This window comes from Agelaius tricolor, unplaced genomic scaffold, assembly GCF_023055355.1.
Source record: "Agelaius tricolor isolate 1412-34295 unplaced genomic scaffold, bAgeTri1.0.p SCAF_5, whole genome shotgun sequence".
Lineage (NCBI taxonomy): Eukaryota > Metazoa > Chordata > Aves > Passeriformes > Icteridae > Agelaius > Agelaius tricolor.
Genome location: NW_027269265.1, coordinates 38,117,977 through 38,132,761, shown reverse-complemented (window position 1 = coordinate 38,132,761; position 14,785 = coordinate 38,117,977). Strand labels below are relative to the sequence as shown.

Sequence of the window (14,785 nt, the reverse complement as noted above, 5' to 3'; positions counted from 1 at the left end):
ATTACCTGTTTCTCTAGGCATTTGAGGAGAATAACATGCCATGCAAGACCTAGATGTTGATAGCTGTGTCCACAGCTTGGAGAAAATGTTAACTGTTTAAGTCAAAATTACTGCAAATTGCTGCTGTGACCACAGCCGTACCAAAGCAAGACAAGGATTTAGGTTTCCAACCCAAACATATCACCAAAATCTCCTAAATTCTCTCACACAAGTCCCTCTTATAGACTTACACCACTGCTACACACAAAATGTAATCATCTGATTCTCCACACATTCCTGGTGAATCAAAGAGCTGATAAATCTTTCCTCTGCAACCCTTGCTCTTCTCTTCTTTTCAGAATACCAAATCTGTGAATGTAGCACTGGGATATAATTATTGCACATGTTTGTAAATTAAATAATCACAGCAGATGATACTGCAGATGGATGGAGCAGGCTTGTGGGCTTGGGTTAGCTTTAGGCTGATGTTTTATTTCCAAATAAGGTGAAAATCTGGCTTCCAATTTAACCACATTAAAATCAGACACAGGTTTCTCATGAGGTATTAGCCCTAACAGGCAATAATATCTGCCAGAACGAGAACAAAAATCTCTTCCATTTCTAGACCTGACCAAGAAAAAAACAACTTATAAAACATGGCCTGATCTAGGCTTTGAGTTGAAACAGCCCACAGAGCTGCACGCTGAGAAGTTTGTGCACTAATGTCAATTTACCCTAATATCCAGATATATTTCGAGACAGTTTATTTCCCCCTTACCAAATAACCCTTCAGTTTTCTACTGCTAAAATATGACTACAAAGAGAAAAAGCAGAAGCATCATTGCTGAAGACAACAGGGGGAGACCTCATCTCAAATGAGGGGTCAACTATGCTCACCCCTGTGACATAAACATGAGCTGAAGCAGCAACCAACGTAGAGAATTGTAGGATGCTCCAAGGAACTAATCACCTCCTCTTTTTAAGAGAAGTCAAGAACTTCTTGGTTTGATAAATCCTGGATTTGGTACCTCCAAATGAAGGCTATGATTGGTGATGATTTTGCAGAGGAAATGAAAGCTCAGTAATGCCCTGTATACTAAAGATCAGTGTTTGAACAAGAACAAAAGGATTCAGACTAGCCACAGCTTATGTTAGACTGGAAATCAGAGCTCAAAATCATGGGAGTGTTTGGAACAGATATGAGCTAGAGCAGTCAGGGGAAAAAATACCCACACTATCAGACAGAGCTTGACAGGAATAGAGAAAGGACTACTATATGATGTGGTATCTACAAGAGTGGGAGAATGGATCTGATAGTCCAAGAAGTCCCTTCCTACCTCATTATCCTAAACCTAATGTAATTTGTTTGTGCCTTTTGAGATGCTGAAAGAGAACAGTCACTGCTTATAAAGATCAGGATGATTAGACAGCAAAAGAATGTGGTTTTGCTATTTTGGCTCAGAGCTGCCATATAAAGAGGGTAAACAGCAGAGGCTGGGACTGGTGCTTGCAGGCAGGCTAGGTCAGCAAAAGCCATGTTCTGTTTTTAGCAAAGCGGGCAGAGGTGACCCTGTGGAGGCGTGCCATGGGAGCCTCCAGGAACCCAGCTAGCGTGGGACCTGCATGTCTGGCTCAGCACTGGGGAGAAGGCCTGAGGCTGAGGGATGCAGACCACAGCTCTAGTTTATGAGGGTGTGGTGTCCAGTAAGAGCAGAGAAAAAGGAGGTGTAACTCTTTGTGAGAGGCCAACCACATGGAACTGCTGCTTGTGGTGCCTCACTGCCACCTGATGTGCAAACTAAGTTTGGGAAGACCTCTTGTGTCTTGTAATGGATCCCTCTGTGTTGCAAGCTGTCCTGTACCCTGAGAGACATTTCTCCAATGCTTCCAGAAGTGAAGCTTTTATCTAATATGCAGTATACAGTATACTCACAGTATGGTGTATAGCACACATACAGTGTATGCATATACATCTCTGCTCATTTTATATAGGATGAAACCCAAAGGGTTGTGTAAGAGACTAGTCTTTTTGGTTAATGTCATTGTTAAAATTCTGCTAGTTTAAGCTAGAGGGTAAAACTGTAAATAATAGTTGTTGGCACACCAGAACATAAGAAAACTCCAGGTTATAAATACTATTTAGCGACACAGAAACAGGGTCCAACACAGAAACCTGGGATAAACTTGCAGAGCAAGTCTAGTGTAGTTCAAGGAGCACCTTATGCTGGATCCCCTTATGCTGTGCCTCAATGATCATTCTAGTGATAAAGCCAAGATTTGGCTACCCAATGCTACACAGAGCCACAACACAGGAGATTTTACAGTGTTTTAAACCAGATAATTCCCAGTTGCAGTCAGTAGAATTGCTCTGGCAATCAGGACTGATTCTAGTAGGGCACACTGCTGCATTAATGAGGTAATTTCTCACACATGTAGCTGCACACAACAGGACAGTGTCACTGAAAACTGGGAAAGAAAACCTTCAAACCAGAGTTACAGGTTGGAAAGCCACCACTACTTTGTTACAGTGCCAGGTTAATGGGGGGTAGGGGTGTCTCTGCCTGTTATGCACACTAAGATTCACATTTCTATTACCTATATACAATTTTTTATATGAGTATGTATTTACATTCCAAGAAGTTTACAGCTATTTCCAAGCAGCCTTCTACACCTGCTAATTAATTGTGTAGGTCTTATTACCATGCTCATGTATTAGGGAAGGGTCTCTAGTGGTCATTTGAGGGATCTCCAGTGGTCGTGTGGGACGCCAACCTATCTCTTTTTAGCCCTCTTTGGTGGCAAATTCAAGTTTTGATGTTATATTCAACAACAAACCCAGAGCGTACATCCCACCTAGAGGAACTTGTGGTTATTACTGGCGTATAAAAATGCTGACTTTGTTTATTCGAGTGTGCCCTTTCTTCATTCGACATAAGCCTTTCGGTATCCGCGGCAGTGAGCTGAAGCGGCGGGCACCGCGCGGAGCCCAAGGCCCGGCAGCAAGGGCACAGGCCGACCGGCCAGCTCCGGGGGACACCGGGGACAGCAGTGTCGGGGACAGCAGCGTCCTGACACACCCAGGCCGCCAAAGTCCCGCCGCCATTGCTGCGAGGCAGCGGCCCCGCCCCGCCCGCGCATGCGCAGGCGCACGTGCCGCGGGTCAGCTGAGCGCGCCGCGCTCGGGCCGCGCTGGGCCATGGCGTCCATCCTGGACGAGTATGAGGACTCGCTGCACCGCTCCGTGTCCGTGCCGCAGAGCCGCGCCACCGTGGGCATCCCGCACTCCGGTACGTGTGCCCCGGGGCCTCCCGCGTGCGGCCTTCCTGCCGAGAGGGGGAGGCGAGGCGGCAGCTCCGGGTGGGGAGCAGGGCACGCCAGGCTGTGCTGCCTGGAAGAGGTGTGTCACTGTGTGCGTGTGGGGCAAAGCATTCGGCTGCGGCTTGTCTTCCCCACGACTTGCTGTGGGAGGTGTTTGGAGACGGGGAGCGCTCCATTCCTGGCTGGGCAGAGTGCTGATGCAGGCCAGCCCAGCGAACCCGCGGTGCTGTGCTGTGTGGGAGGCTGCGGCCGGAGGGGCTGCGGGAGCAAACGCTGAAGGGTGCGTGGAGTCGCAGGTGCCCGTGTGTCACAAATTACACCAGCCACACCTCAGCCCTGTGCAGCTAGAGCTGTGCTAGAGGGTTACGAACACTCCATCACTTCTCCTTTCTGCTCCTCTCTGAGGAAGCCTCGCTCTACCGTGTTATGGATGTGTGCACAGCTGTTCCTGCACGGAGCTCCTTTCCTAACCCAGGCGCAGTTTACCAAAGACTTCGTTTCTCTAGAGTGGTTCCTTTGGCTGACTACACGATGGCGAGGTGACCAGCAAAGCAGTCTGTATCACTGCTACACTTTTCTGTCAAGGGATGTGAGGCTTTGCTATACTGTACTGCTCAGTGTGGTGTCCCATCAGTGTCAAGTAATGGTGTGATGACCAGTCTGTTTTTTCTTTCATGTCAGAGAAATTTATTTCATTATTAATCCATGATAAATTCAATATTTATTAGGTTCAATAACCATTTTATACTAGATGTCACCTCTCAATGTTTTTTCAGTGTGCCAGGGAAATGTAGGTTATGAGAGAATTCTGTTGTACCTGGTATTTTCATGGTAGTACCAGGTGCTATGCAGAGCTGGTGGTTTTGGGTTACAAGTTTGGAAATACCTGGACACATTCTTTCAAGTTTTTTTTCCTGGTATAGTGTTGCCCACTGGTAACCTTTGGGGAAACCAGGTTGTGAGGTTTATCTATGTGCTAAGAATTTATCAAAATTCTGCCATACTATGTATATTATGGAGTATAAATACACTGACACAGTTACTCTGAGTCTAGATATTGAAGTAGGTATGTTCCCCTTGTTTGTTTTGACGTGCTTGGTTTTTTCATTGTGAAGTGTTAGATACAGAATCAGTGGCCTGAATAGGTGTTGTTCAGAACAGTGTTAGGACAAGTCATGTCACGGAAAATAAATTTTTCAGGACTCAGCTTTTCTTCTTGACAGCTGCAACGCTGTCTTCAGTCATGGCTGTCTTACAGTTGAGAAATCTGCCTGTTTGCTCACAGTTGATATTGGCAGAGGAAGTTTGGGAAACTGCTTAATTGCAAAGGCACAGCCTAATCAGGATTTCAGTTATTCTTAATTAGACCACACAGGCAATCTTTAATAATATTTGGGTTGGTAAAAGTTGTGGGCAATCTGAAGTGTAAGTAAATTTATATTGTAAAAAGATACAATAGTTACCTTCCTGAAAGCAGTCCTTAATGTTAGGTTTGCAATTTTGGAAGATGTTGAAACTTATTCCTCAGTTTCAGGGAGGCATTCCCTGTGCTTGTTTAACTGCAGGTACTGTTTCTCGAGGTTGTAGATAAACAAGCAGTGACTCTGTATCCAGCCTGAAGTCCTGCTGCATTGTGAACTTCAAGTACTGTAGCTCTAGCTTTGAAAAGCCTGCTTTGACCCACTAGACCATACTGGTGATCTTAGATCTTTGGACAGATTAAAAGGTCTGAGGAAATCGGTAGCTTTGCCCAGAAATCAGGGTGTGAAATGATGCAGTAGAATCTTGATTAAACAGAAAAGGGACATTGGGGGCAAGATGAGGGAGGAGACTGTTTGAAAGGAATGAATGTTATAAAATAGACATCTCCTTTGTATAGAGAACTGTATATTAAGGAAGCTCATCCTTCTCCTATTAGGGACAATAGCTAAAATTCTCATGTTAATGGTGATGATCCTATGGCTGTTATAAATGTAATGGATACAGGCCTAAAGAGTCCAGAATGCTGAAATCCAATACTTTGGCTTGAACTATGACAGAATTAAACCATAAACAGCTTCTCTTTAACTCTGAACCCTTACCTCTGTACAGGTGCTATTTGTTCCCTTTCCTTCCTGCCTCTGAGTTTCTTTGCTGAGTCAACCTTGCTTTGCAAGGTGACAGTCTGAAAAAAATTTGAGATTACCTGGATGAATGTGACTTGGTGATCTGGTAACATGTGGATTTTCCAGAGTAATCCTTCCCTTTTATATATATATATATAAAAATAGGTATTTATTGGTTAGCTGTGATATCATGTGAATCTGTACTTTGGGTGCTTTTTGTACGTGTTTTGAACTGCAGTTCATACCAGCAGGTTTAAACTATGACATTGCAGCTCCCTAATCTGGAAAGAAGAACATCAGTTCCACCTAACTGGAAATAAAGGAATGCACACTTGTGTAAACGGGTAATGTGTAAGGTGTGGATCAACGCATAAGAAAAAAGCACATGCAAAAGGCTGCCTACTGAGGTTGTGATTGCTTTGTCTCTTCCTGCATGTCCACCTTTCTTCTGGAAAAAGTGTATTTTAAGGATTCTGCAGCTGGTCTAGAGGAGAGGCAGAGGCAAGGAGAAAGCATTGGTGGAATAGACAATTAAAGGATTTGCTTATTAGTAGCAGGCTGCTTTCCACGACTACATTGTCTTTCTCAACACCAGTAGGGCTGGAATTAGAGGGGTTTTTTCCCTCTGTATTCCTGATCCATGGAGCACACTTCCTTTTCAGTAAAACTTGGAGCAGGACACAATCCTCTTAGTATTTTAGGCTGTATTTTGATGTAGTTTGGGGTTGTTGTTATGGGGTTTTGTCTTATTCAGGTTCTAAGTGTTCATTCACATTCTTTCTCCAGGATATGTCAACGCACGACTGGAGAAGGAAACGCCAATATTTAACAAGCAGAGGATTGATTTTGCTCCTCCTGAGAAAATTAACAGCTTAGTGGTCTCCTCTAACCAGCTCTGTATGAGCCTTGGGAAAGACACCCTTCTCAGGTAATGCTGCCTGAATCCTGAAGTTACTGTTTGTTTTTCCCCTGCCTTCTTTTTTTCCCCTAAGTTGTTAGAGAACTTATGTTTGCAAACTGGATAAAAAGCCGCAAGCTCAATATGGAAAAGAGGTGAGGAGTTACAAGTATGCAAACTTTTGTTGGTAGCATGCTTTCATGGTTTCTCTTTGCAGGATTGATCTTGGAAAGCCAGATGAACCTAATCAGGTAGAGCTGGGACGCAAAGATGAAGCCAAAGTCTACAAGATGTTTTTGGACCACACAGGTGAGGCAGTGCGTGATGGATATTTACAGACAATGAACACAGCAGAGCAAGTGCTGGTGAAGGAGTTCTCTTTCTGCTTTGTGCATAAGGAGAACAGATCAATCTTCCATGAGCCAGAATCTTTTCCAGGGCCCCTCCCCACTGGTTTGCCCTTTTGCTATTAGTAAAGCACAGGCTTGTGCCTGTGTTTTCAGACTCTGAAATGAACACATGCAATTAGGCTGTTCTGAGCAAGGCTAAAACCAATCAAAGGAAAGTTTGCAGTCACTCTCTGCTGTATGGTTTATATAGGAATTTTTAAAAAGGGCCATAAAACATCTACAGTTCACTGTAGCCTAGACTGATTTTAAAAAACTAAACAAAAATTTGGAAAGAGATGCTCATATCTCTCGCCAACTGCCAGGGATAGGAGGGAACTCTGGGAAGTGTTTATCCTTAGAACATTTATTGAAACAGAATACCTTCTTGCTAAAGCATCTGGTACCAGTTATTTAACATTGCAACATATGGACTACTGTTCTGATCCAGCATGGAAATCCCCCACATTCCCATGAATGCCTGGGAAAGTCTTGGATTAAGTATGTTGATATTGGAATTTATCAAATGTTAAAATTAGAAGCTGCAGGAATTTGGCTTGCTTAGGCACAGTCTTGATTTGTTCTCTCCTTCTCCCTCCCGTACCCCTCTGCTGTTGGCAGGCTCTCATCTCCTGATTGCTCTGAACACCAGCGAATGCCTTTACCTGAACAGAAGTGTTCAGAAAGTGCGGGCACTCTCCCGCTGGAAAGGACACTTGATTGAAAGTGTGGGCTGGAACAAATTTCTTGGTTCAGAAACCAACACAGGGCCTATCCTGGTGGGGACATCCCAGGGGCAGATCTATGAGGCTGAAATCTCTGTCAGCGAAGGAAGCCTCTTCAGCACTAACCCTGACCAGTACTTCCGACAGGTCTACACTCTGGAGGAGGAATCTGGACCTGCCCCAGTCTGCTGCTTGGAAATTGAACGAGGTCTAGAAGGGAAATTTTTTATTATAGCCACCACTAGGAAGAGACTCTTTCAGTTTGTTGGCAAAGTGCCTGAAGGGACAGAGCAGCAAGGCTTCAGCTCTATATTTGCTGTGCATGCTGACCATCTGCCCAGCTTTCGGGAGTTTCCAGCCAACCTGGGTTTCAGCGAGATAGCCTTTTACACTCCGAAACTGCGTTCCAACCCACGCTCCTTTGCCTGGATGATGGGAAATGGTGTTCTATATGGTACCTTGGATTACAGTCGTCCTGATTCAATTCTGAGTGATGAACGGGTCTGGGTTTATCCTCCTGACATTGACATAACTGTGAACAAGCCAATATCCATTGTGCTTACCCAGTTCCACTTTCTGTTGCTGCTGCCTGACCGGGTGAAGGCTGTCTGCACTCTGAACGGACAGGTTGTTTTTCAGGATCTGTTCCTAGAGAAGTTTGGCTTGCTGACACGCATGATTAAAGATCCCACAGTCCAGCAGATATGGATCCACACTGAGAAAGTGGTGTTCCGCTACCATGTCCAGCGGGAATCCAGGGATGTGTGGAAGATGTACATGAATATGAACAAATTTGATTTAGCAAAAGAGTATTGTAAGGACCGTCCAGAGTGTCTTGACATTGTGTTGGCCAAAGAGGCAGAGCACTGCTTCCAAAACAGGAGGTATCTGGACAGTGCCAAATGTTATGCACTGACCCAGAACTACTTTGAGGAAATTGCTCTGAAGTTCATTGAAGCCAAGCAAGAAGAGGCCCTGATGGAGTTTCTGATTAAGAAGCTAAGTAACCTAAAGCCTTCGGAGAAGACACAGACTACTCTGCTGACCACGTGGTTGACAGAGCTGTACCTGAACTGGCTGGGCATATTGCAAGGAGATCTCTCACAGCGGAATCTCTATTTGGATACACGGGAGAAGTTCCGCACTTTCCTGAGCAGTCCTAAAAACAAAGACTGTCTTTTTAATAATCGGGCATCTATTTATGAACTGTTGGCAAGCCATGGCGACACAGAGCACATGGTCTACTTTGCAGTCATCATGCAGGATTACGAGCGTGTAGTAGCTCACCACTGCCAGCATGACGAGTACGATGAGGCTCTAAATGTGCTGTCCAGGCACAGAGACGAGAAGCTCTTCTACAAGTTCTCTCCGGTTCTCATCCAGCATATTCCCAAGAAGGTGGTTGATGCTTGGATTTCAATGGGCTCTAGACTGGATGCCAGGAACCTCATTCCAGCCCTTGTTAACTACAGCCAGAGTGCCAGCACCCAGCAGATCAATGAAGCCATCAGATATATGGAGTTCTGTGTCTACCAGTTGGAGGAAACCCAACAAGCCATTCACAACTACCTGTTGTCTCTTTATGCTTTGTGTCGGCCGGACTCGTTGCTGTCATACCTGGAGCAAGCAGGAACCAACCCAAACAGGATCCACTACGACCTGAAGTATGCACTACGCCTGTGTGCAGAGCATGGGCACCACCGTGCATGTGTCCACATTTACAAAGTGATGGAATTATATGAAGAGGCTGTGGATCTCGCCTTACAGGTGTGTGTGTATCTGTGCATGCTGTGATACATGGGAATGTAGCTTGTTCAAGTTACCTTGAACAGCAGAGCATTGAGAGGAGCTGGACGGACTCACTGGTATCAAAGCGGTGTAGCTGAGGCTTGGAAAAAAGACCTGTCTCTGTTAACATTTTTCTGTGCTTTCACAGCTGTTTCAAGTAGGCAGCTGACTGGCAAGGCATAACTGAGGGTGGAGGCATGGATACTACAAGGAGGAGCACTGTCTGTCTCAAGCTCAGTCTCTGGCATAAAATACCTTTAACATATCTGCATTTATGCAGATTTGTATAGCTATTGCTAAGGATTCTAATTACCTATTCATAGCTTTGATAATTATCACAGAAGTCTTTGTCAGCTCACTCTGACCTTCAGGGAGATGCTGGATTTTTTTTTCCTATTAGAATTGCTGTGTCTTCGCTGAAGTGTGGGGCCAGCAAAGATACTATAACATGAATTTGCCCTTTCTGTGCTGTTGAGTAGCAAGCTAATCTTCAGTGAGGAGTGCTGGTAGAGAGGAGAGCTGTTTGCCGTGGAAACATGGAGCAGGCCAGTAGTGCAGTCCTAGGCAGTGAGATAGCAATAGAGATAGCAATTTCTAAATGCCTCTTAAAATGGACAGCAGGCTTTGAAGTTGAATGGCGGATAAACAAAGAGGGAAGCTTGATTAACTCTGTTTCCTTGTCTGTCCAACTTCTAGGTGGATGTTGATCTTGCCAAGTCCTGTGCAGATCTTCCTGAAGATGATGAGGAGCTCCGGAAGAAGCTATGGTTAAAGATCGCTCGCCATGTTGTTCAGGAAGAGAAGGATGTCAAGAAGGCAATGGCCTGCCTCTCCAGCTGTGCCCTGCTGAAGATTGAAGATGTGCTGCCATTCTTTCCAGACTTTGTCACTATTGACCATTTCAAGGAGGCAATCTGTAACTCCCTGGAGGATTACAACAAGCACATCGAGGAGCTGAAAAGGGAGATGGAGGAAGCCACGCAGAGTGCCAAGAGGATCCGAGAGGACATCCAGGAAATGAGAAATAAATATGGCTCTGTGGAGCCTCAGGAAAAATGTGCTGCTTGTGACTTTCCACTTCTAAACCGCCCTTTTTACCTTTTCCTGTGTGGGCACATGTTTCACTACGACTGTCTCCTTCAAGCAGTTTTCCCTAACCTTCCTGCCTATAAGCAGGCAAAACTTGAAGATCTTCAGAAGAAGCTGGCAGCTACCAGCCAGCCATCCAAGAGCCACCATCGTCCCAAGGATGCAGACACCATTAGCTTGGGGAAGGGGCAGCAGAGCCGGGAACAGATCAAAGCTGACATTGATGACATTGTGGCAGCTGAATGTGTGTACTGTGGTGAGCTGATGATCCGGTCCATTGACAAGCCTTTTATTGATCCCCAGAAGTATGAAGAGGAGATGCAAAGCTGGCTGTAATTTTCCGAATCTTCAACTGTCAAACAAGTTGTGAAGCTTCTGTGCTGGGGATATAACCTCCAGGAGCAGGAACACAGTGACTTCTGTGCAACTCTAAACAAAGGGTAGTGCAGTCTTTTTACTGGGGTTAGGGAGAACTAGTCTTGAGAAGTGGGGAGATATAGCTATGGCTGTCTAAGAACTTTAACAATACTTAGAGCTAACCTACTGGAATATATTTAGCAGATGTTTCTGCTTGCAGTTCTTCTGAGGTTCACAGTGTGAAGCTAAATGGTGTGCCTTGTTGTCCAGAAGGAATTAGGAACAGCCTGTGATTTATCTGCCCTGTTGTGTGGTATTTGTTTTGGTGAAGATGAGCTGAAAGAGAAAGGCAGTGAAGGCCACTAAGCAATGTAGTCTTTGTTCATAATTTTCAAAGCTAGAATTGCCCTCTGTTTCCTTTTTGTTGAAAGTCTATAACCACATACATAGAAAGAACATGAAAGGACAGAAGCTCTTACATATTAATATTTTGTAAACATCATGCTACACAAATACATGTTTCTACACAATGTGATACAAGAATGTATATAATTTTCAATTATTCAATTATACAATCTTGCAGGAAAATTATAAAAGTAATTTGCCTGCAATTCAAGGTGTATAATTTTCTTTCTCATAAGCTTTATGCATGAGACCAGGCACATTTGGATTTTCTGTAGGTACTGTTTCTCAAAATGCCTGTTCACCACTCCTCTTTCCATCCTATTTCTATTATAACTGCCTTTGTATAGTGGGTCTTGGTTTTCTCTTCACCCCAAACCAAAACTGATAGATGCAGTAGAAAGGTTTCAACTGACACTCTGCAAGCAGGAGCACAATTTGTTTGTGTATCTTGCTGTGGTTCTCTTCTGCACTTGGGCATTAGGCTCAAGATCTAGTCAGGGGTTTGCTCAAGGGTAGTCTACAGAAATGTTCTGTTGGTGTGAAATTTGCTTTGCCCTTTGAAACTAGTACCTTGTGCCTAAACAGTCTTTTGCCTTCCACTTTTTGGAGATGGCTGCATGTCAATGCATCTATCTATTACTCCAACTTGGAAAATTTTTCCCAGAAGGTAGCAATCACTATGTTGTGAGTGAGAGAAGAAAAAATTGTCATTAACAGTTTAGCAAGGATTCCTTGTTTTGTTTTAGGAAAATAAGATTTTAATTAGGTTTTGCTGTTTGGGACTGAATCACAAAGGTAGTAATTGACAGAAGAATTGAATGTTCTAAAAGACAAAATACAATTCTTGTAATTAAGGCAATAGAAAATACTGTCTTCTGAAAAGCCACCTCAGTTCTTTCACATGAATATGTGTGCTTGTCTTGAATACCTCTCTCAATCTCCTAACCACTTACCCTGCTTGTAGGGTTGTAGAAATGGGTCTTCATGTTATTGTAGGAGAATATGTATTGGTTTCCTCAAGGATCTGACCTAAGAATTCTGAGTTCAGAACTTCAGAAGAACATTTATGTTTTTGTTGGGAGCATCAGCCTGGAACAAATTAATTTTATCTGTGTAAAATGACACGAGTAATAAAAAACCGATATGAAAGTAGGAAGACCTGAGGTTTCAAGATCCTCTGTTCTTTGATGGAGCCATGGGATAGGCAGTCCCATTAGCACCTCGTGGTGTGTATTTGCTGGCTTGTCAGAAAGCACTTTTTCAGAAAACCCACATGCTGTAGTTTTCTTTGGCTTTGCATAGCCTTTTGCTTTGAATAAGTTGGTGGGTCTGGCAGAAGGATTTGTGATGAAAACTAAATGTGATGTCTTCTGAAGTTTACCATTAAACCTGTTATAACTGGCCATTCCTGTGAATCATCATCTTTTCCTGTAAACAGTGTGATATTTAAGGTTATACATGTCATTGCAAACCAACAGTAGCCTCCCACCCAAACTAATTTCTGGTCAAAGGTAAGTGGCTCTTTTCCTGCCCTTTAGCAGAACATGGGTATCAGCTCATTCTGATGCAGGGGTAATTTCACATTATTTTGACATGTTCTTAACACTAGTTCCATCTCTTTTGGGTTTTTACAGGATGCTTTCTTGATATATTAGAATTACTATAGTCTTCCATTCTTTTCCTGTTTGTGCTAGAGAAGTCACATCACTAAATAGACCTTTGCAGAGTGATCTGGTTGTCCAGAGTATTGGAAGAAGCTGTGGGAAATGAGGCATAGCAAGTAAATAAAAACCCTCTGGTCTTTGCCTGAGATTGGGTGGTGGGGAAAGGCACCTCTGATTCCAGTCATGGGTATTAATAGATCTCAGTTAACAAAACTAGAACTATGTATTTTTTAATGACTAGTATGCAGTATTCTCGGAGGGCTGTAGGCACACGCACTAGATACATGTACCACAAATCTCATTCTTCCTCACCATTGTTAAGTGAAAAATCATTTGATTTGTTGTCAAGGTTATAGAGAGTGTTACTGCTGGCAAAGACTGCAGTAGTGATTAAATGACTAGTGCCAGTAATACAAAAAGGTACATAAAGGTATCTTCCAAACTTTCTTTACATTCTCACATGCTTCAAAAAGTTTCAGTAACCACTTACCTGTGCTTCTTGGCAATTTTGCAACATCACTCAGTGAAAAAGGTAAGAGGGTTTATTTTTTCTTGGGAGGGGTGGGGTGGGTTTGTGGTGGTGGAAGGAAGCGAACTGCTTACTGTTCTCCCATAAATCTAATCTTCAAGATCTCTTCCTCTTTGCGTTCAGAATAACATTTTTATCTTTTCTCCTTGTAACTTCAGCACAGTTACATTTTAGAACTTGCAGTCCTTTGTATGTATTTTAAACTATGAATGAACTGTACCAGCTGTTAAAAATTGTGGCCTTGGGTCTTGTCCTTGTCTGTGTGAATAACTCCTACCACTTGGCCTCATGCAGCTGAAGAACAGCATAACCAAAAGGGTGTGGGGAAGTCCCAGCCCTGTGTACCCAGAACAAATATCTGTAGCTCCATCTACACTGAAGAAATTCAGTAGGTGGGCAAGGCCTAAAGCAAACTTGTGCCTACTACATGGCCTCTCCTAGGCTTTGAGCAAGGGATAGGGGGAAATGCTCTGAGTTGGGGGAGACAGTGGTGTGTGTTTTGAAAGAGTTTGTAGAGAATTTCAGGTGCACTTCCTGTAGCTGGCCGCAGCTAAGTGAAATGCTGAAAGCAGTAGGTTCTGTCTCCTTTCTAAAAATGGATGCCCAGGCTGGGAATTTAGAAAGGCAAATTGTTAAAGGAGCCACTAGATGTCATTGCTGTCCATTTAAATACTGGGGTTTGCTGCAGACAGCTGAAAGCATTCTGTAGCAGAAGGAAGAATGGCACAAAAGTGAGGAACTGAAGCAGGATCCCAGTGCTTTTGGAGAGGTGCTTGGAGACACAGCCTTTGGTGTAAGGTAGCTTGGATTTGGTGTAAAGATTTGACGTAAAGATGCTAAAAAAATTGTCTTTAACTAAATGGCAATTTCAGCTCACAGATCACTGATTTTAATGTTTTGAACATCAAAAGCTAGATTTACTATGTTAATAAATGAGTATAATAGATACTCATTTATTGGAAAAGACCTTTAGATCCTAACCCAGCATAGCCAAATCCACCACTAAACCACATGTCCAAGTGCCACATCCATGTGCCTTTTAAATGCCTTCTGTGATGGTGATTCCAGCCCTTCCCTGGACAGCCTGTTCCAGTGCCTGACCACTCTTTCAGTAAAGAAATGTTTCATAATATCCAAACTTAATCTCCCCTGGCACAACTTAAACGCCATTTCCTCTCATCCTGTTGCTTGTGGCCTGGGAGAAGAGGCCAACTGGCCCCTTGCTACAGCCTTCTTTCAGGTAGTTGTGAAGAACAGTAAGATTCCACCTGGGCCTCCTTTTTTCCAGTCTAAACAACCTCAGTTCCCTCGGCCACTCCTAAGACTTGTGCTCCAGACACAAGCTCCTTGTTGCTCTTTGGACACCTTTTGGTGCTCCAGCACCTCAGTATCTGCCTTGTAGTGAGAGGTCTGAGGCTCAACACGGGGTTTGAGGTGTGGCCTCTTTTGTTGAATTGTATTCTAGTGTAAGTTCCCTTTAGACCTGGCTGATTTAGTAAACTGCAGAGAAATCATCCCTGGGCTTGGAGTTGCAAAATCTGG

At 43.8% G+C, this 14,785-nt stretch overlaps 1 protein-coding gene across 1 annotated transcript; it reads left to right on the top strand.

Moving 5' to 3' along the window:
* The first annotated feature begins 3,118 nt into the window (after positions 1-3,118).
* VPS18 (VPS18 core subunit of CORVET and HOPS complexes) lies at positions 3,119-12,453 on the top strand. Its single transcript, XM_071427376.1, has 5 exons — positions 3,119-3,266; positions 6,189-6,330; positions 6,518-6,609; positions 7,308-9,178; positions 9,896-12,453. The coding sequence occupies exons 1-5, from the start codon at positions 3,176-3,178 to the stop codon at positions 10,622-10,624; spliced, it is 2,925 nt and encodes a 974-aa protein (XP_071283477.1). The 5' UTR covers positions 3,119-3,175; the 3' UTR covers positions 10,625-12,453.
* The last annotated feature ends 2,332 nt before the right edge of the window (positions 12,454-14,785 follow it).

Coding starts and splice junctions, on each gene's coding strand:
- VPS18 (XM_071427376.1), top strand. CDS start 3,176: ATGGCGTCCATCCTGGACGAGTATGAGGACTCGCTGCACCGCTCCGTG. Junction 3,267..6,188: donor CGTGGGCATCCCGCACTCCG/GTACGTGTGCCC, acceptor TTCTTTCTCCAG/GATATGTCAACGCACGACTG. Junction 6,610..7,307: donor GATGTTTTTGGACCACACAG/GTGAGGCAGTGC, acceptor TGCTGTTGGCAG/GCTCTCATCTCCTGATTGCT.